Raw genomic sequence first — 21,275 nt, 5'->3', positions numbered from 1 at the left:
TTCCACAACAGAAGGTGGAGGTCTATTCCACCAATCAACCACCCACTGGCTAAAGGCAAACTTTCCCCACATCTATTCTACAACTGTCATTCTTCAATTTCAATCTATGCACCCTCAGGTTCTTAATCTAAGCAAGAGGAAGAATCCATCAGCATTCAACTTGCTCAACCCATTCAAGGCTTTATACATCTCAATCAGATCACCTCTCGGGTGCCTACTCTCCAGGCGCTGCAGTTTCCAGAAATTAAGCCTTTCTTGATAAGAGCATTTCTTTGTTCCCCACACCAATCTTGTTGCCCTTCTCTGTACTCGTTCTAGCAACTCTACATCCTTCCTAAAATGAGGTCTCCAGACCTCTACACAGTACTCTAGTTTTGGCCTAACCATTGACTTGTATAACGGGATAATCACCTCCCTGTCCCTGCTGGCAAAATTCCTATATATCATTCAAAAGACTCCATGACCTCCCCTAGCATCCCCTCTGCACTGCTCAGCGAACTTCATATTTGGCTGCACAATTACCCCCAGGTCCTTTTCACTTCCCACTTTCCTGAGTGTAGTACCACACAGTTGGTACGTTTCTCTGGGGTTACTTCTACCCATATGCAGTACTTTGCATTTGTCAAGGTTAAACTTCAGTTGCCACTTCTTAGCCCATCTGCCCAAATTTTCTAGATCCTGTTGCAGTAGCACACTGCCATTAGTGTCATTAACAACCCTACCAACCTTTGTGTCATCTGCAAACTTGGACATTAAGCCTGATATACCTTCATCAATATCATTGATAAATATACAAAACAACAGTGGACCCAACACCGAACCCTGGGGAACTCCACTGATAACATTAGTCCACGAAGAGCAGTTTCCATTGATTACAAATCTGAGTCTTCTCGCTCTCAATTATCCTTTTATCAATTGTAGCAACTTACCCTTAATACCATTCTGCTCCAATTTGTACAATAGTCTTCCATGCGCAACAGTGTCAAAAGCTTTCCTGAAATCCAAATATATGATATCAAAATTATTTTTTGCATCCAGTTCCTTTGTAACCACATCATAATATCCTATCGAATTTGTCAGACAAGACTTCCCTTTAACAAACCCATCCATAGTCTTAACTATTAGTGCAGTCTTGTCTAGATTATCCTGCAATGCTTCTTTAACCAGTGCCTCCATTAATGTTCCTGGAACACAAGTTAAACTAACAGATTTATAGTTACTTGTGTCACCTTTTGAACCCCCTTTGTGAATTGGTGATACATGTGCCCACCTCCAGTTCATGGGGACTTCCCCTCAGTCCAAGGAAGCTCTCATAATTATGGCTAACGGTTTGCTTACTTCCTTTACTGCATCTTTAATATAACTGGATAGATGCCATCCACCACAGGTACCTTCTTATGTTTAACTTCAAATTTCTCTTCCACTTTTCTCTCAGGTATTACAAAATCACTTAGCTCCCTGTTACAGTTTGATAAACTTCTGGCACTCCCCTCATTGAATAATTGCTCAGGTGTGAATGTAGATGCAAAATACTCATTCAGTTTATCAGCTACTACAAAGAAAAAAATACAATGCCAATAACAAACATGGCTACCCAACCATCTGTATAGCAATCACAGAAATTGGCTAATAGATCTAAAGCTAATAAAACTGTCATAATCACCAAAGTCTAGTAAAAAAAAAAAAAAAAGTACATTTATCGATAATATTATTGCACATGATTGGCGTTTAATTTTCCTACCTGAAACTTGCCTTTTTTTCCCCTCTTTCCATGATCGTAAATTGCTCCTTCACCCTGGACATTACATTCTCAAAAGGACCGTGCTGGAAGGGGTGACGGAAGGCCACCATCTGGCATAATGATCTTCATCTTATTAACTACGTTCTTCTGAATAACATTGAGGGAGAAAACCGACTTTCGGGAGAAAAAACCATGCTACTCTCGAGTACTACTTACTGCGCGCTGATCTAATCCCCTTAATAGTTTGAAAAAGATTTTACTTAATCTAATCCCTATATAACGCTACATTTTTAATAAATAAATTCAAAAATCCGTTTATCCCCCTCATTTAAAAAGAGCATTTATTATTCCCGTACACAAAAAGACAATCAAAAATACGATTGCAAACCACAGCCCCGAACTTTGTTTATCGATGTTTCAGTGTATCTATTATTTTAAGTGTTTGATATACATAAAAAGCTCGTTTAGATCACCAAGTAGTACAGGGAAGACAGCCAGAGGAGCTTGGACTTTGCCAATGATCGGACGACTGAATATGCTGGACGAATGGAAGTATATTTGAAAGTATATCAAATACGTCTTTATAATCTGTGAAAGAACGAACTGAAGGCTATCATGCGTATAAAGGACTGGATTTTTCGCATCTTAATCTACATAGTTATTTCCTGGGATTCCAACATGGCTGAGAATCCAACAAACAGTTGGATAGTTCAGCCTGTTCTTTATTTTTTTTTAAAAGTGGTGCTGTAGCTTGTAAATTTTGATTAGAAGCGAAAGATTCAGCCAGAATTTCTGACATCTACTCTGTTGAGGAAACGTCCTGCCCTTTCCAAAGGAAAATTGCAGATTGTACGCACGGATATCTTCCACCCAAAGTCCAAATTTATTAAAACGCCAAACCAGAATTCGAATTCCTAGTAAGAGTGGAAGCAAACATGATCCAGGAATTTTTGTTTGCCTCTCTCTGAATTCGCCTCGCTTCAGCTCTGCTTTTTTTTAAAATGTAATCAAATTCACTGTGGTTGGATATTTCCGGAATTCATTCCATGCACGATTTTGTTTTGTTTTTGCCCTCGCACATTCTGCATTCCACCAAGAGTTGTATCGTTGCTGCCTTGTCTTACTCATTTGAGGTCTGTAGCTTTTGAAGCTTCTAAAAGTTGGTTGTTGATATATATGACAGCATCATCTATTGGCAGGCTTCTATTTATTGTTTATCCAGCTTCATTAATTGTGTATATTTACTCCAATTAGGTTTTTTTAGAATTCCATATTGTTCTGGTTTCTTCTTTAAGAGTCAACTGTGTCTGTATGGAACAAACTATCGGAAAATGTCGCTGTTGTAAGGATCATTTAATACAAACCATTCTATGTTGGGATAAATTGATGAAGAACATAATGTGAAGTCTATTGTAGAAGCGATACATGTAGCCAAATTCATATAAGTGTGAGATCCAGTGTTCAGTAAATTCAGATGTTGATCATCTAAGAAAGTTTCGATCAAGTTACCTCTAAACAATCTGACAATCTTTAAAGTAAGTTTAAATTGATTATATTGTACAAGATTGATTGGATCGCTGTACGATTGTTTAAGTCAGGTCTGGAGAGAGGAAGATTTGGTGGAAGATAAAGATAAATCTACCATCTGCTATCTTGCTTCGGGATAAGACTTTAATTTCTATCTTGTATATGGTGACAGTTGGATTCGGTATATATGGGCGAATTTCGCAGTATAAGTATCCTGCTTTAACTGAAATCTGAAAGGGTTTCAGTTAATGAATGGAGAGAGAAGGATTGATTGTTAAAAGTGAAAATAACTGATCGGATTGGAGTGAGAATGCCATCTTCATCATTATCCTCCAAACATGTATCACTGGTTGATCTGTTAGCTCACGTAGCAACTCTTCCTCTACAGTAAAAGGTCCCATTCTGTGATAACAACCTTCGATATTTTCCGGGAATTATGTGGGGTAATTTCAACTGGCAGTCCCTCAAAGGTGATTGTTCTTAGAAATTTTTGAGATTGATGATTTAATGAGGTTTCTATTGAGAGATCACCTGATTGCAGTCGTTTTATCATTTTCGGCGAGTCAATCATAAACTTCCAGACTAAGAATGGGGATAATTTCCAGTTGGGTGTGTTGTTAACGAATGATTCGCCAAAAAGGATGGAACAGTATGCTGAGAGGGGTTGGTTCTCATTCTTTTAGCCTGACACATGTTCAGCTGTGTGTCATTAGCCATACTGGAGTTAAACCTTTTCCAATATTATATGGTCCATTTTAAAATCCTTTTAGTCCTGGGTGATGTCTCCTCAGCGAGGTTCAACCCCACCACGGGCAGACAGGACTAGTGCCACAAACAATGGGAGTAAGAACGTTAGTAAATAGAAGAAGAAAAAAAAAAAAAAAGAAAATTTACGTTCCTTTCTGGAAACTACTTCCTTATCCTCTAAAAAAAGACAGAAATTCTTATTATGTATTGTAAAAACGGGAGAAAAATACGTCTGAACTGAAGAAGGAAAAACTTGTCTCTCTAATGTAACCACAGTAGAAATCGGAGACCGCTTGGTCTCAAGATTCGGTCGGCACCTTAGGTCCCCCTCTAACAGAGTCTATGCACACAGTACACATTATAACTTGGATTTTAAATTAATATTATTAAACTAGTTCTTGAATTTAGGATTTGCATCTATAAAGACGAATGAATAATTTGAGAATTTGCAACCAGGAATCGAGCTCATATTAACAAGAAGTTAATGAATTAATTTTTAAATACAAAAAATAGTGTACCGCTCAAAAGGCTGACATTTCGAATCAGGTTATTATAGGCAGAACGTTAACAGTTGATCCAGTAATGTTCTGCATTAAACAGTTTTACTGCATAATTTTAATTATTAAAACTAATACTGAAAGTTAACCCTGGCACAAGAAAGCAAACACGAAATGAAAAGAAAATGACTTTATTATAAAATATCAAAATATAAATTATGAAAACGTCGTTTAGCATCAACACACAAAGAAACAAATTCTACAAAAAACGTAACACAAACAGGAAGTTCAATCACACATTCTGTCTATTCTGCCTTACTTTCTTCTTGCACTTCTTCAGATGTCACTAAAAGAGGAGTTGTCCGCATCACTATGGGGACCACCCTTTCGTTCTCCTTTGGGGGTTCAGCTTGTTTCTTGGAGGCCTCCACAGTCAAGACCCCGTACTGATTTAGGGAAGAGGAAACGGTCTCGGGATCAACTTCCGGCGGTAAAGCACAACGGCGGGTGAACTGTCTACTTACGAAGCCATGTTCTCCGTCTTCCCCCTCGTGCTTGGCGTGAACCACCACACAATCGTCGACGACCTTCACTGAGATTTCGACAGGTGAAAAGTCCGCAACATCCAACGACATCCGGAAATTGTCGACATCACTCTTCACACACGACGAATCCCGCTTTCCACGATTATTCAACAGTCTTTTTGGACGTATGGGGAGACGCAGACATTGAGAAGGAAGAGATTCGTCCTCCAAAACACTTTGGCTAAGCAGATGAGAAGCGAGGTCTCCGAAATCCCAACAACCCCGACGGACTAACACTGGCTCCACACTGTACGACAACACCATCGTGGACTGAGGTACTGGAGGTTCTTCAAATAATCAGGAGTTGCTGGACACAATAACCACTCGAATGTTCATCTCCCAATCGGCACCCGTTATATATCCGACGCCCGTTTCTAGAAACTTCGACCGTAGCAAGAAGTGGAGACTTCTGGAACATCATCCACGGCGAATGTACTAGAAGCTCGTGGCTAGCAATCGATTGCAGCGACCTCTACATGGCCTTGTTTCGCAACACCTCTTGGCGTGACACACCAATATCTCTCCTCTATTTATCAACTCAACTGATTACGAATTTAAAAGTGTAGATTGTTAAGAATAAAGAAATAAAAGCATCTTCCTGCATACCCCCTTTCTTCAGTTGTTTATTTTTACACCAAGTTTTTACACTTCTGCTGAGAAATCAAAATATCTCTATCGCAGTGTTTTTCAATAATCAGTTGGGTCGAGTATTAAGAGATAGTAAGACGTCAACCGTCGTATCAGACGGTTGACGTCATACTGAGAGTACTGTACTCTCAGTATGACGTGAACACAGAGTGTGCTAGAAAATTCTAGTCATTTACAGGCATGGGCCGTTGCCAAGTGACAGCCAATCGAGAACAATCTTTTGATGTGTCATGTGGAAAGTTCTAGACGCGGGATTGCTTTATATAAAGAGCGGAGACGGAATGGAAGTTCATAAAGAGGTCGTACAGAAAGTGATCGGTGTTTCCTACGAGTTCGTGAAGTTTAAGTTTTCGTCAACTACTTACTGATGGCGTTGTCGCACAGTTTGGTCCATTCGCTCTTGGATCGTAACTGCTGGGACCTCCCACCTCGTCCCGTCCATCACTTATTCGGCATTGGCACACTACCACAAGAGTTGGTGTCGCCTCTTTCTTACTGTCGGTTTCGATTAAGACCAAGAAGACAGGTCAGCTTTCAAGAAGGCAGGGGTGTTTCTGCGGTGAAAAATGACCCCGACAAGTTCCAGGTGATGGTGGACGTGAGCCACTTTTCCCCCGAAGAAGTATCCGTCAGGACTGTAGACAACTGGGTGGTGATTGACGCCAAGCACGAGGAGAAAGAGGATCCACACGGCTACATTTCTCGACAGTTCACTCGTCGTTTTACGCTGCCCGCCGAGGCTCAACCCGAAGCTGTGACCTCCTCACTTAGCAGCGACGGGGTGCTCACTATTCAGGCCCCCAAAAAAGCACTTGAACCCCAGAAGACTAACGAAAGGGTTGTTCCTATAATGATGACGGAAACTCCTTCTGTTACTTCAGGACAAATACAAGAAGAAGAACAACAGGAAGAAAAGAAGAGAGAATAGTGAGAATGTAGGACTGAAGATCTCTTAAGGACTCGAATTATTTTTGCTGTTTATACAACTCGAGTACGATAAATTATTATTATAAGCCTTAAGTGTTATGAATAGTTGTTGTGATGTCTGTCCTACCATCTATTGGAGATGGATGAACATTGTACATATTTAGCTACCCGAGAATAAATTGTTTGTCTTTAAATGTTTGTACTTTGTGTGTTTTTAAATTAATCATAGAAGTGTTTTTATGAATGTGTTCTTAACTCAGTATGTTCTCACTTTACTGATTGCTTCTACAGTTCTGATCGAACTTTCCATTGCAAGAAAATTCAACTACAACATCACCAAATACAAACTCCAGTCCAGCTGGATTAACCACACCACACAAAGAGAACTACAATTAGTCCTAGATGATGTCGAGGATTTCCGTTACAAATCCTGGACTCCATCCAGGACTACATTTCCAGAAATGCAGCCGTCTCTAGGCCTCTAACAATAAACAGATCTTTAATCAGTTTCTTATGAGAAATATAGTGGATTATAAATTACTTCTAGAACTGAACAACACGTGGGTTAAACCAAACAGAGAAATTATTCATTACTGACAGTCATACGTCTCTATTAAAAGCTGTCCTTCTCCACAGAACATGTACATTTTTCTGTGGGTTCTTCTGATAATAAATTCTCCGGATCCCAATTAATATCTGATGTAAAAATGATTGTGGCCTCACTAATGGATTAAAGAAATATTTACTTCCTGACAACGTTAAAACCGATAATAAACAGAATTGAGAAATATTACATTTTTCCATAACATTACTTAAAACCACAGATTTCCCACCTTTACCAATGCTGTTGAGATCAATTCACCAAAAACAATCAATAAACAACACCACTAACACTTATTCACAGATTGTTTAGTTATGTAAGCCTCAGGAATGCAATCTGAATAAAAAGAATACCTTCAAACTTAACCGATCTAAAACGTAAACATATGTTGAAAGCAATGGCTCCAAAAATTAATTTATATCAAGAATGGAATCTACCATAATAGAAGAAAATACAGAATAGGGATTATTTCTGTGGATTCTCCTGATTTAACAAACAACACATAAACAATTGACCAATGGGCACTCTAATTAGCATTAGAAGAATCATACGATGGAAGAACGCAAGCTTATGCAGCATCAGCCAAAAAAAATCCCCTCCATTCGTTCAAAAATGCGTGTTCAGTTCAGCCTTAAATTTATTTAGGCAATCAACTTCCACGACAAGGGATGGAAGTCTGTTCCACCAACCAACTCCCCGCTGGCTAAAGGCAAACTTCTGCACATCTATCCTACATCTGTCTTTCCTCAATTTGAAACTGTGCACCCTCAGGTTCTTAATCTGAGTAAGAGGTAGAGTCCCATCAGCATTCAGCTTGCTCAACCCATTCAAGGCCTTATACACCTCAATCAGATCACCTCGCAGGTGCCTAGTCTCCAGGCGCTGCAGTTTGCAGAACTTTGCTCTCAGTTATTACAAAATCACTTAGCTCCCTGTTAGAGTTTGATAAACTTCTGGCATTCCCCTCGCTGAATAACTCCTCATGTGTGAATGTTGACGCAAAATACTCATTCAGTTTATCAGCTACCTGAGCATGATCATCAGTAGTCATAAAAAACCACTTCAAAGAAAAAATAGACTGCCAATAATATGCATCGCAATCCAACCATCTGTATAGCAATCACAGCAATTGGCTAATAGATCTAAACCGATTAAAACTGTCATAATTACTAAAGTATAGTGAAAACAAAAAAAGAAGTACATTTATCCCTCTCATTTAAAAAGGGCATTTATTGGTCCTGTACACAAAAACACATCCAAAAAGAGGATTGCAAACTACAACTCCGAACTTTGTTTATGGATGTTTCAGTGTATCTATAATTTTAAGCGTTTAATATATACAAAAAGCTCATTTAGGTTCCTTTGTCACCAGGTACATGGATTAGATTCAGAAGAGCTTGTGACTTTGCCAATGATCGGAAGACTCAATGTGCTGAACGAATGGAAGTATATTTGAAAGTATATCAAATACCTCTTTATAATCTGTGAAAGGAACTAACTGGAGGTTATCATGCGTATAAAGGACGGGTTTTTCGCATCTTAATCTACATGGTTATTTCCTGGGATTCCAACATGGCTGGGAATCCAACAAATAGTAACTTGTTTTCTTGCGTTTTGAATATCTCAGAGCTGTTTTTTAAGATGTTCAATCATGGAGTTTGAGGAATATTTATTATTCTGCAAAGCTACTATTGCACTACGGGAATCAATGTAGATTATGGCAGGAAAAAGCGGGTGCTCAATAATACCTTCCAATCCTAGTTTACAGTTTAAACTACTGCCGCGCGCCTTGTTCGATTTTGATCAATCCGTGTAACCTGATGATTTTTTTCAATTTTAAAAACTGAGCAGCGCGTGGAGCTTCTGTAGAATGATTGGAGATGAGTCCTTTTTCTTCCAGTTTGTAAGATATCGTATGGACAAAGGTATAGTAGGCAACCAAGGAGATTCTGAATTTATATCTACTGCAGAAATGTGATGGAAATGTATTTCCCAAACTCGAACTAAGTGTCTGAGAAGTAGTTCTACTGGTTTATTTTCATTTGGACTGCAATCATAATTGCTCATCCACAGTGGATCATGAATAATGGACCAGTTTGGGTGTGATGGTTGACTGTATATTTCTGCCGCATACATGCAAAGTAGGTAATCTCGTTGAAGATGCAGCGGAGGCTCAGATGCATCTTTATGCAAGCTCTCAATTGGTGAAGTTCTAAAGACTCCTAGAGCAACCCGATTACACTATGGTGAATGGTGTCTAGGCGCTGTAACATGCTCTTTCTTCCTGAAGCATAAACAAGAGATCTATAATCTAATCGAAATCTAATCAAAAGTTTTATATAACTGTAGTAATGTGTACCTGACAACTCTCCAGGTCACTGAAGATATTGTGCACATGACATTGAGTTTTGAGGGGCGGCTATTTCGAAGTTTTATTATATGTTCATGAAATATCTAGTGTTAAACTTAGAAAGGAGAAATTTTGAACAGCAGGTAGAGAAAAATTATTTAAATATCAGACTGGTTCAGGATGAAAACCACGTATTTTATATAACCTTCTTTCATAGTTCACCCTAAGAGAAAGGGTTGCACTTAATACTGAGCCCTGTGGGACTCCTTCCTGTTGTACATGAATTGAGAAAAACAACCTTTATATCGTAATTCAAATGTTCTGGCAGTAAAGAATTTCTCTGAACTGGGGAAGTTGTCCTTTGTATCCTACCTGAAATAGAACTAGTAGGATTCCATATCTCCATGTTGTGTCGAAAGCTATTTCTAGAACTAAATTCACCATTGCCATATGCTCTTTTAATATTGTAATATTTGTTCCAACTTTCACATGTAGATCAAACATCGATCTAGTTTTTCTGAATCCAAAATGGTGGCGTGATAAAACATTCTCTTTTTCCAGCAACCACCTAAGTCCCTTATGCCCTATTCGTTCGAGGAATTTTCCTAAGCAGCTGATTAATGAGATAGAGCAATAGTTATATGTACAGGAAGATTATTTTCTGGGTTTGGGAAATGCAAGGACAATTGCATGCTGCCATATGGATGGATACAATTTCTTTAGAAAAATTCTGTTATGTTTAAAGCCAGAAGGATATCCATAGAATCACAATTTAAGTGCTGTGTCATAGTATAATAAATGCCATCGGGACCTGGTGCGCTATTGGGGAAATGTGTAATGGTTGTAAGTAATTCTTCTTTTAGGAATGGTAGATTATATGAAAGCGATGCAGTGGTAGAGAAATTCAACTTACTCCGTCTCAGCCTGTTCTTTATTTTTATTTTTTTATTTTTTTTTTTGAAAAGTGTTGCTATAGCTTGTAAATTTTGATTAGAAGCGAAAGATTTGAGCAGACGTTCTGATATCTACTGTGTTGAGGAACCGTCCTGCCCTTTCCAAAGGAAAATTGGAGATTGTACGTACGGATATCTTCCGCCCAAAGTCCGAATTTATTAAAACGCCAAACCAGAATTCGAATTCCTAGTAAGAGTGGAAGCAAACATGATCCAGGAATTTTTGTTTGCCTCTCTCTGAATTTGCTTCAGCTCTGCTTTTTTTGAATGTAATCAAATTCACTGCAGTTGGATATTTCCGGAATTCATTCCATGCACCCTTTTGTTTTGTTTTTGTCCTTGCACATTCTGAATTCCACCGAGAGTTGTATCGTGCCTGCCTTGTCTTACTCATTTCAGGTCTGTAGCCTACCGTTTTAGAAGTTTTGAAGTTTTAGAAGTTTTGAAGCTTCTAAAAGTTGGTTGTGGATATATATAACAGCATCATCTATTGGCAGGCTTCTATTAATTGTTTATCCAGCTTCATTAATTGCGTATATTTACTCCAATTAGCTTTTTTAGAATTCCATATTGTTCTGGTTTCTTCTTTAAAAGTCAACTGTGTCTGTATGGAACAAACTATCGGAAAATGTCGCTGTTGTAAGGATCATTTAATACAAACAATTCTATGTTGGGATAAATTGATGAAGAAACATAATGTGAAGTCTATTGTAGAAGCGATGCATGTAGTCAAATTCATATAAGTGTGAGATGCAGTGTTCAGTAAATTCAGATGTTGATAATCTAGGAAAGTTTCGATGAAGTTACCTCTAAACAATCTAACAATCTTTAAAGTAAGATTAAATTGATTATATTGTTCTAGATTGATTGGATCGCAGTACGATTGTTTAAGTCAGGTCTGGAGAGAGGAAGATTTGGTGGAGGTATTTCCACCTGCCTTTGAGTGGCTATAATTTGCTGTCTTGTCACTGCTGAAGCATAGGAACGTAAAGGTTTGGTTGAAGCATCTGCTATCTTGCTTCGGGATAAGACTTTAGCTTTCATCTTGTATATGGTGTCAGTTGGATTCGGTATACGTGGGCGAATTTCGCAATTTAAATATCCTGTTTTAACTGAAATCCGAAAGGGTTTCAGTTAATGAATGGGAGAGAGAAGGATTGATTGTTAAAAGTGAAAATAACTGATCGGGTTGGAGTGAGAATGCCATCTTCATCATTATCCTCCAAACATGTATCACTGGTTGATCTGCTAGCTCACGTAGCAACTCTTCCTCTACAGTAAAAGGTCCCATTCTGGGATAACAACCTTCGATGTTTTCAGGGAATTATGTGGGGTAATTTCAACTTGAAGTCTCTCAAAGATCATTGTTCTTAGAAATTTTTGAGATTGATGATTTAGTGAGGTTTCTATTAAGAGATCAGCTGATTGCATATCAGCTGATCTCTTAATAGAAAGAGATCATTTTCTGTGAGTTTTCTTCATTTTCTTCGTTTTATCATTTTCTGTCAGTCAATCATAGACTCTATAGCCTTCTCGGCCAAGGATGGGGATAATTTTCAGCCAGGGTGTGTTGTTAACGAACGTTTCGCCAAAAAGGATGGAAGAGTACGCTGAGAGGTGTTGATTCTCATTCTTTTAGGCAGAGACAGCTGTGTGTCATTGGCCATGCTAGAGTTAAGACTTTTCCAATATTATATTGTTAGTTTGATCCATTTTAAAATCCTTTTAGTCCTGGGTGATGTCTCTTCAGCCAGTTTCAACCCCACCACGGGGAGACAGGAGTAGTGCCATAATGGGAGTAAGAACGTTAGTAAATAGAAGAAAAGAAAAAAAAGAAAGGTTACGTTCTTTTCTGGAAACTACTTCCTTATCATCTAAAAAAAGACAGAAACTGTTATTATATATTGAAAAAAACGGGAGAAAAATACGTCTGAACTCAAGAAGGAAAAACTTGTCTCTAATGTAACCACAGTAGAAATCGGAGAGGACCGCTTGGTCTCAAGATTCGGTTGGCACCTTAGGCCCCCTCTAACAGAGTCTATGCACACAGTGCACATTATAACTTGGATATTAAATCGACATTATTAAACCAGTTCATGAATTCAGGATTTGCATCTATAAAGACGAATGAATAATTCGAGAATTTGCAACCAGGAATCGAGCTCATATTAAGAAGAAGATAATGAATTAATTTTTAAATACAAAAATTAGTGTATCCGCTCAAAAGGCTGATATTTCGGATCAGGTTATTATAGGCAGAACGATAACAGTTGAACCAGTAATTTTCTGCATTAAACAGTTTTACTGCATAATTTTAATTATTAAAACTAATACTGAAAGTTAACCCTGGCACAAGAAAGCACACAAACACGAAATGATAAGAAAATGACTTTATTATAAAATATCAAAACGTCGTTTAGCATCAACACACAAAGAAACAAAATGTACAAAAAACGTAACACAAACAGGAAGTTCAATCACACATTCTGTCTATTCTGCCTTACTTTCTTGCTGCACTTCTTCAGATGTCACTAAAAGCGGAGTTTCACGCATCACTATGGGGACCACCCTTTCGTTCTCCTTCGGGGGTTCAGCTTTTTTCTTGGGGGCTTCTACCATCAAAATACCATCGTGATTTAGGGAAGAGGAAACGGTCTCGGGGTCAATTTCCAGCGGTAAAGCACAACGGCGGGTCAACTGTCTACTTACGAAACCATGTTCTCCGTCTTCCCCCTCGTGCTTGGCGTGAACCACCACACAATCGTCGACGACCTTCACTGAGATTTCGTCCAGTGAAAAGTCCGCAACATCCAACGACATCCGGAAATTGTCGGAATCACCCTTCACACACCACGAATCCCGGTTTTCAAGATTATTCGACAGTCTTTTGGGCCGTGTGCGGAGACGCAGACATTGAGAAGGAAGAGGTTCGTCCTCCAAAACACTTTGGCTAAGCAGATGAGAAGCGAGATCTCCGAAATCCAAACAACCCCGACGGACTAACACTGGCTTCACGCTGTACGACAACACCATCATGGACTGAGGTACTGGAGGTTCTTGAAATAATCAGGAGTTGCTGGACACAAAAACCACTTGAATGTTCATCTCCCTATCGGCACCCGTTATATATCCGACGCCCGTTTCTAGAAACTTCGACCGCAGCAAGAAGTGGAAACTTCGGGAACATCATCCAGGGCGAATGTACTAGAAGCTCGTGGGTAGCAATCGATTGCAGCGACCTCTACATGGCTTGTTTCGCAACACCTCTTGGCGTGACACACCGATACCTCTCCTCTATTTATCAACTCAACTGATTACGAATTTAAAAGCGTAGATTATTAAGAATAAAGAAATAAAAGCATCTTCCTGCATACCCCCTTGCTTGAGTTGTTTGTTTATTTTTACACCAAGTTTTTACACTTCTGCTGAGATATTTAATATTTCTATCGCAGTGTTTTTCAATAATCAGTTGGGTCGTGTATCAAGTATGGAGATTATGAATCTGTTTTAATTGATTCACACAATAATAATGGAGCTTCCCATTTTGTTTAGAGAAGAATTTAAAGCAAAAATGAATTGCAGACAATCCAATAAACAAATTCAAAGTAAGCAAACGATTATATAAAAACACGAGGTTTGCACTGAGTAATGACAAAAGAAATCAAATAAAGGTATAGATTTTATTGTAAATGTCTCAAAACTTCTCAATAGAGAACCGATTGTGACGTAATTTAAAGACATTTCAAAATTGCTTCTGATTAAGGGTCTGGTGGGGTTTCCTCTCTCTCTCTTGCTCTCTCTCTCAGTAGCCTACCCACTTCTCTCCTCGTTCCTCCCCCACAAATTTTATGCCTCTGCTAACAAATAATAAATAAAGAAGTTGGAACTCAGAGGGTTGACGTCATACCGAGAGTACTGTTACTGGAAATCAGATGGCGCTGCAGACAATTCTAGAAACTTCTGGTCATTTACAGGCCTGCGCCGTTGCCAAGTGACAGCCGATCGAGAACAATCTTCTGTTGTGTCACGTGGAAAGTTCTAGACGCGGGATCGCTGTATATAAAGAGCGAAGACGGAATGGAAGTTCGTCAACAGGTCGTACAGAAAGTGATAAGCGTTTCCTACGATTTCGTGAAGTTTAAGTTTTTGTCAACTACTTCCTGATGGCTTTGTCGCAGAGTTTGGTCGATTCGCTGTTGGGTCGTAACTGCTGGGATTTGTGGGACCTCCCTCCTCGTCCCATCGGTCACTATTTCGGGATCGGTATGCTACCGGAAGAATTGGTGTCGCCTCTTTCTTACTGTCGGTTTCGATTAAGGCCAAGAAGACAAGTCAGCTTTCAAGAAGGTTTTTCTGAAGTGAAGAATGACCCCGACAAGTTCCAGGTGATGGTGGACGTGAGCCACTTTTCCCCCGACGAAGTATCCGTCAGGACTGTCGACAACTGTGTGGTGATTGACGCCAAGCACGAGGAGAAAGAGGATCAACACGGCTACATTTCTCGACGGTTCACTCGCCGTTATACGCTGCCCCCCGAGGCCGAACCCGAGACTGTGACCTCCTCACTTAACAGCGAAGGGGTGCTCACCATTCAGGCCCCCAAGAAAGCCCTCGAACCCCCGAAGACTAACGAGAGGGTTGTTCCTATAACGATGACGGAAACTCCTTCAGTTACTTCAGGAGAAACACAAGTGCAGGAAGAAAAGAAGAGAGGATAGTGAGAACGTAAAACTGAAAATCTCTTAAGACTGTAATTATATTCCATTGTTTATACAACTCGCATAAAAAAAAAAAAAAGTAAAGTGCAGCCATTATCAACCCACTGCAGGATGGAAGCCTCCTCAACAATTCATGCTGAGGGAAATGGACCATAATCTGCCACGCTGGTCCAGTGCGGGTTGGCAGATCGACCGTATTCAGCAGTCAGGGGCTTGAACCCCGGTATACTCAAAGAGCGTGTGCTACTGCACTCCCGCTCCTGCCCACTCGGCTACGGATGCGCCTATACAACTCGCATACCATAAATTATTATTATATGAATAGTTGTTGTGTTACTTAATGTTGTCTGTTCTCTCATCTACTGGAGCTGGATGAAAACTGTACATAATTAGCTACTGTGGAATAAATTGTTTGTTTTTAAGTGTTTGTAATTTGTTTCTAAATCAATCTTGAGTGGAAAAAGTGTTTAAATTAATCACGTATTCTTAACTTTGTATGTTTTTTTCCATTTTACCGATTGCTTCTACAGTTCTGATCGAACGTACCATTGCAAGAAGATTCACTTACAAGATCACCCAGTACAAACGTCAACCCACCTGGTTAAACCACACAAAGGGAAGTACAATTAGTCCTAGATGATGTCCAGGAATTTCTTGATCATTATTATATGAATAAATATTGGTTTGTCGCATTAACTCATTCCGAATATAATTACCGATAACCCAAAGCATAAACCTTGAAACGGTCACTGCAATGTAAGAGTAATACACTTATAAATCGAAATACTATTAACCATTCATCTCAGATGGATACCTCTATGCAGGGGGAAAAAGGCTGGTTTTATATACAACAGCAGTTTAGAATTCAAAGCTTTAGATTAGCACACGTACATTTTCACCTAAGAAAAACATTTTATAACTGCAGCACCAACTCAGGTGGCTCACATCCAAGTGGAGTGATCCGGCATAAACTGAAGCAACCCTTATCACCAGATGAACTCCACAAGCGTTCATCACAGAATGATACACTCTGATAGGAGCACATATCCATGAGAACGACATTACGTTGCAAGATTCTTCACTTTTGAATACTTTGTCTACGAATGTCAGTAACATCACCCAAATATTTTGCGTTACGACGCTGGGCTTATGTACAACTGGTCTACCATTTAAATCAAGGCTGTACAACTCCCTAGGTTGGTCGTCATACAGATGGATGTACTATACTTGTATCCTCCTGAACCTGACCCCTGATATTCCTAACACACTCGTGAATCACGAACTTATCAAAGATCTTCTGTGAATTTGAGGCCATCCAGACCTTTTTCCTCTTGACATATTTAGGAAGGTACAGATGATTCAGTCGTCTGTACAGAATGCTAATTGATGTGATATACACCTACCAAGTGCCAATTATTCTGGACTCATACCGGTTTAATTATGCTCTTAATGCAAAGGTAGACCCACAAAGGCAGACTGTTAAAACCATGAAACTTATCATTATACCACAGACATACCCGAAGATAACTTTTCATGACATCAATTAAATACAAGTTTACACCTCCCTACAAAATGTATAACCCCCCCCCCCTAATGTAGTAGACGTGCAAACGAGACGTTTACAAAGCAGGCAATAGCAGAGATATCACAAACAAGCTTAATTACTAGTGGCAATATGTATTGCAGAATTAATGGTCACATGACACATCAGCAATTCATTGCTGCGAAGTTTGAACATCTCAAAGTCAACGGCTGATAAAGAAAAGTAAGACAGGAGGGCCGATTCAAGAAGAAAGTGGATCGAGCTAAGTTCGATCCACTGAAGAAAGAGGATCGAGCTAAGTTTTTGGAAAACGTTACGCATAGCTTTTGATGTCCACAGAAGTGTCCATAAGAGGTTTCATGCAATAACGACTACCGTAACAGTCTTCAGATTAAATGGGTTGAAGAATGCCTGGAGAATTTTATCTGCCTCAGTGCATGTAGCTTTCCCCAAGGCACGCTTCAATAATGGAGGCGGGGAGGCTTGGTTTGCATCTTCTTCTCATAGTTCATACTCGAACTGTTAGCTGTACTACTAAAACTTATCAATGCCGAGCGATAAAATTAAAAAATTCTGTGGTCCTCTATGGAAATGGCTCCCTTAATGTTCTGTTCTGGAAAGGCCTCAGTAGTGTGCTAAAATCCCGCATCCACTGGAGGTAGTGCAATGCCAGTGGATGCCAGCAATCCCATTCTCGGGATGCCCAGAATTTTATGAATAATAAAATATCTGCATTCTTCTGCTGAAGACATCGTTCGTTAAGATTTGAATGGCTTGAAAGTTAGTCTCGTTTTAAATTAAGGCTTTAAGATTGACTTCTGTGATGTGCTGAACCTTATTTTTAAGTGTTCTCCGTTGTTCTTCGTAGTTGGGGCAGGACAATAGGATGTGATTCCAGGATTCCTCTTCCCCACAGGAGCAATGAGAATTTGGCGCCAGTTCGAATTGGAACAGTTTCGCTTTAAGAGCTTCATGTCCTTTTACGATGTAGGTCGTGTTTATGGATGGGTAGAATCAATTACAACGCAGCTTATTCATGGCAAAGGTGACATCCGGGATAAAAATTCTGATAACCGCTCCAGTGGGACTTTCATCCCATCTAACCTGTCAAAGGGAGAAGAGTTTATTCCATAGGTTTATTTTTTCCAGTTTGATATTTGTAGCAGGATTGCAGTCTAGTCCAAGGAGTGATGTTGGTAGGTCTTTTTTGTGCTTGTAGATGCAGCCTCTATAAGCTATATAGAGGTCCAGGGGAAGGGGCCCCTGATAGAACTTACAGTGCATTAGTTGAGGTTGTTCTTGGTACTCGGTGTGTCGCAAGCAGCATGGTTCTTTGCATGGAAAGGAGTTTAGCCTGGATTTTACTGTTAGTAACCATATGGAACCAGACCCCAGCAGCATAGGAGGCAATTGGCAAGGACACAGCTTTATAGTAGAGAGATAGGGTTCTTTTGGCGAGTTCCCAGTCCGAACGGGAGATCCTGATGACGGCTGCAGTGAAGGCTTTGGTTTTGTTTGCCAAACTGTTCACATGTGGTTGGAAACTGAGCTTGCCGTCCAATATAATTCCAAGGTGTTTAGTTTGTGCCACATATTGAATTTTCTTGCAGTGAATAAGCACTTAAGGGTCTGCGGTAATCCAACCTGTTTTTAAAGATCATTAGCTTTTGTTTTGTGTTTGATATTTTTAATTTATTTGTGAGGGTCCAGCTTACCAGGTCATCCAGGACAATCTTTTCTCGGTCCTCAAGGGTTTTCCTGGATCTTCCTGCGATGCAAATAACCAAGTCGTCTGCATAGGCGAAATTGACGCAGTTGTCAAAACCTCTGGTGAGCCACTGGTCAAGTACGGAGTTCCAAAGGAGTGGTCCTAGCACTAACCCCTGTGGGCAACCTCGGTTTATAAATTTTGAATACGATAGGTGTTGGGCAGTGACCTCAATTGACCTATTACTGAAGTTGGATCTTATGACTTTGTAAAGACATTGTGTTATATAGCTTTTTTTAATTAAGATGTTCTAAAAGTAGTTGGCAGCCATTTATAGAATTGGAAGAGTGTAAGTGCGAAGCGTATTGATGTCAACCGGCACCAGGGGTTCCCCCCATCTCTGCGTAATATGCATTGTCATGTGGAACAGTCACTGTTGTGGCCAGAGATTTAAAAGTGTGTGGATATTGTATATGTGTAGTGTCATGTATCGTTGTTCATCTCGTCATTTAGCCGTTAGGCCCCTAATGGGTTCCAACGTTGGCCAAATTTACAACACCTGAAACATTTTGACGCGGCTACGTGCTCCCTGAATCGATGGGATCCCCGTTCAATATATAATCTCGTGTGGTTTTTCAACACCTGCCATGCTGCTGGGGCCAGCTCGACGACCCAGTTGTTATTTGACCCTGTTCTTGAATTCGTTGAATACCTGGGTTGTACCAGGCTTTGGTTTGGAGAATGTCTCTGAGATTCGTAGTGATGATTTCCGTGGCCAGTTGACTGGGTGGTATTTCTTTGTCCACGTCGTATATTGTGATGGAGGGTCCTTTCCTTCTTGGCAGTTCAGCCGATAGTCCAAGGGTAGCAATTTTTGGGTTTGAGATTATTACTTTGGCATCTTTCTTTGCGTAAGCCTCTATTATGAGCCGGACATTTCGGGTCTTTCTAATTGATTTCATATTTGTGGTTTTGAGATCCTCTTTTAGTTTTCGGGAACGTCAATATTTTTTATTTTTCCTTTTGGTGACCGGCTTTTGGTCCTACGCCTCTTCTGATCTCTTAGGTCGGTTTGGGTTAGTCCCATATTTCGGTGCAGTGTCTTCCGTTTGGCTCGGAGTGCCAGTTGGGATGACTTCAATGTCGTTTTCTTGTATTTTGCTTGAATTTCGAATAATCGGGGAGGTGCGTGTTGTTGTGTTGCACAGATCTCAAGAAAAGCAAAATGATACCAAGCACAAGTCCGTAGTTTGGTTTGAATCAGAGCAGTCCATCTGCAAAATTTTCTGTCTCCTCAAGTCACTTGAGGGGGAGAAACAGCCGAGTTTCTTTCAAGGAACTTTTTTTTTTTCAATGTTTTACAGGATGCTGAGCACGATGGTGGCGTTTATTTTCTTGTAGGTGCATAAAACACATGGTTAAAAATATCTTTGCTGAAATAACCCATGATTTTCATAACTCTCCACACACCTCCAAGAACATATCACTGGCCCCGAGTGCCAAGCGAGTGACTATTGCGATTACTAACTGATATCAAAGCGATTTTCTCAAAGAGCGGCTGATAATTATAGTAGTATCCTTCATTTTTCACAGTTATTTAATTTTGCTGCTCTAAAGTAAAGAATTTAGCGTACCTAACAGAAGGGAAAAACACCTTTCTTCTTGTACATAGGACTTTTTATTAACGCACTAACTACTAACCTTTCTTTATCGCTTGGTCACTGGTGGCACCGCTCCTGCCTCCACGTGGCGGGGCTGGAAATCTGGAGCAAAGATGGACAAAATTATAAACAGTCCACTTATGGATCTTTTGATCCAGACCTAAATAAATATGATCGAGATCATGATGACACAACATTCCATGCTAAAGGATAAAAAAAAGAAAGAACGGATAATACCGTACCTCTCTTTTTAATTCTACACTCCTCCACAGACCAACTGTTTTAAAATGTCTTGAAAATGTGGCTGGCCCTCCAAAAATGGTTAAGCGATTAAGATCGGGAGACTTATTAATTGAAATGACCGAACGTAGATACGCTGAGAGACTGCTAAAAGTATCTACCTTTGGTGTAATTCCCACGAAGGTTACCCCACATGCCACCTTAAACTTCTCTAAAGGGGTAATATCAGAGTGGGATCTTTTAAACGTATCGGAGGATGAACTTGTCCAGGAACTACAAGATCAAAATGTGGTACACGCAAAAAAGAATCGTCATCAAAAAAGATGGAGAGCCTGTCCCTACTCGGACAGTGATACTCACATTTAAAACACCGAACATACTTACCACCATAAAAGCTGGTTACCTTAGGTGTCAGGTAAGACCTTATATCCCGAACCCAGACCGGTGCGGGATATAAGAGAATAAAGTCAGCTACCAAGAAGCAAGAAAATTAGTTTCACCCACTATAAACAAAAATAGTACCTATGCTAATGTAATAAAAAAAAATTCCAAACAGTCTCCACTCAAACAGATGTCACAGTTCCCATTATCAAGTCAATTTTTGATTGGGCTAGAACAGTCCCATCTGAGCAACAACCAAGTGTGCATAAACAACAACCCAAACTCTCAGACCAGGCAAATAACACTCATCTGACAAGACCAGCTGCATCTCCTCCTCAAATATGTGCTGATGCATCCGATATTACAAACCCAAAATCAAAGAAAATACCCAGGACATAATCATGGATACAGATGGCACATTTATACATGAAGAACCAATTTTAGAAATC

The 21,275-nt window shown here is 39.7% G+C and overlaps 2 protein-coding genes and 2 pseudogenes across 2 annotated transcripts; 2 read left to right on the top strand and 2 right to left on the bottom strand.

Annotated features, from left to right (window-relative positions):
* Nucleotides 1–4,812: 4,812 nt before the first annotated feature.
* On the bottom strand, nt 4,813–5,360 carry LOC150086597 (alpha-crystallin A chain-like). Its single transcript, XM_090372197.1, has one exon. The coding sequence runs from the start codon at nt 5,358–5,360 to the stop codon at nt 4,818–4,820; it is 543 nt and encodes a 180-aa protein (XP_090228323.1). The 3' UTR covers nt 4,813–4,817.
* A 624-nt stretch (nt 5,361–5,984) lies between these two features.
* Nucleotides 5,985–6,770, top strand: LOC150086596 (alpha-crystallin A chain pseudogene; annotated as a pseudogene).
* A 6,295-nt stretch (nt 6,771–13,065) lies between these two features.
* On the bottom strand, nt 13,066–13,608 carry LOC150086595 (alpha-crystallin B chain-like). Its single transcript, XM_090372196.1, has one exon. It carries the CDS (start codon nt 13,606–13,608, stop codon nt 13,066–13,068), a length of 543 nt encoding a protein of 180 aa, XP_090228322.1.
* A 1,038-nt stretch (nt 13,609–14,646) lies between these two features.
* On the top strand, nt 14,647–15,293 carry LOC150086594 (protein lethal(2)essential for life pseudogene; annotated as a pseudogene).
* Nucleotides 15,294–21,275: the final 5,982 nt, after the last annotated feature.

The sequence above is a fragment of the Mastigoproctus giganteus genome, chromosome 4 (assembly GCF_048544385.1).
Source record: "Mastigoproctus giganteus isolate SK-2022 chromosome 4, ASM4854438v1, whole genome shotgun sequence".
Taxonomy (NCBI): domain Eukaryota; kingdom Metazoa; phylum Arthropoda; class Arachnida; order Uropygi; family Thelyphonidae; genus Mastigoproctus; species Mastigoproctus giganteus.
This window is presented reverse-complemented; position numbering and strand designations above follow the sequence as displayed.

Bases quoted from the DNA above. Each gene is read 5' to 3' on its own strand.
- LOC150086595 (XM_090372196.1), bottom strand. From the start codon at position 13,608: ATGGTGTTGTCGTACAGCGTGAAGCCAGTGTTAGTCCGTCGGGGTTGT.
- LOC150086597 (XM_090372197.1), bottom strand. From the start codon at position 5,360: ATGGTGTTGTCGTACAGTGTGGAGCCAGTGTTAGTCCGTCGGGGTTGT.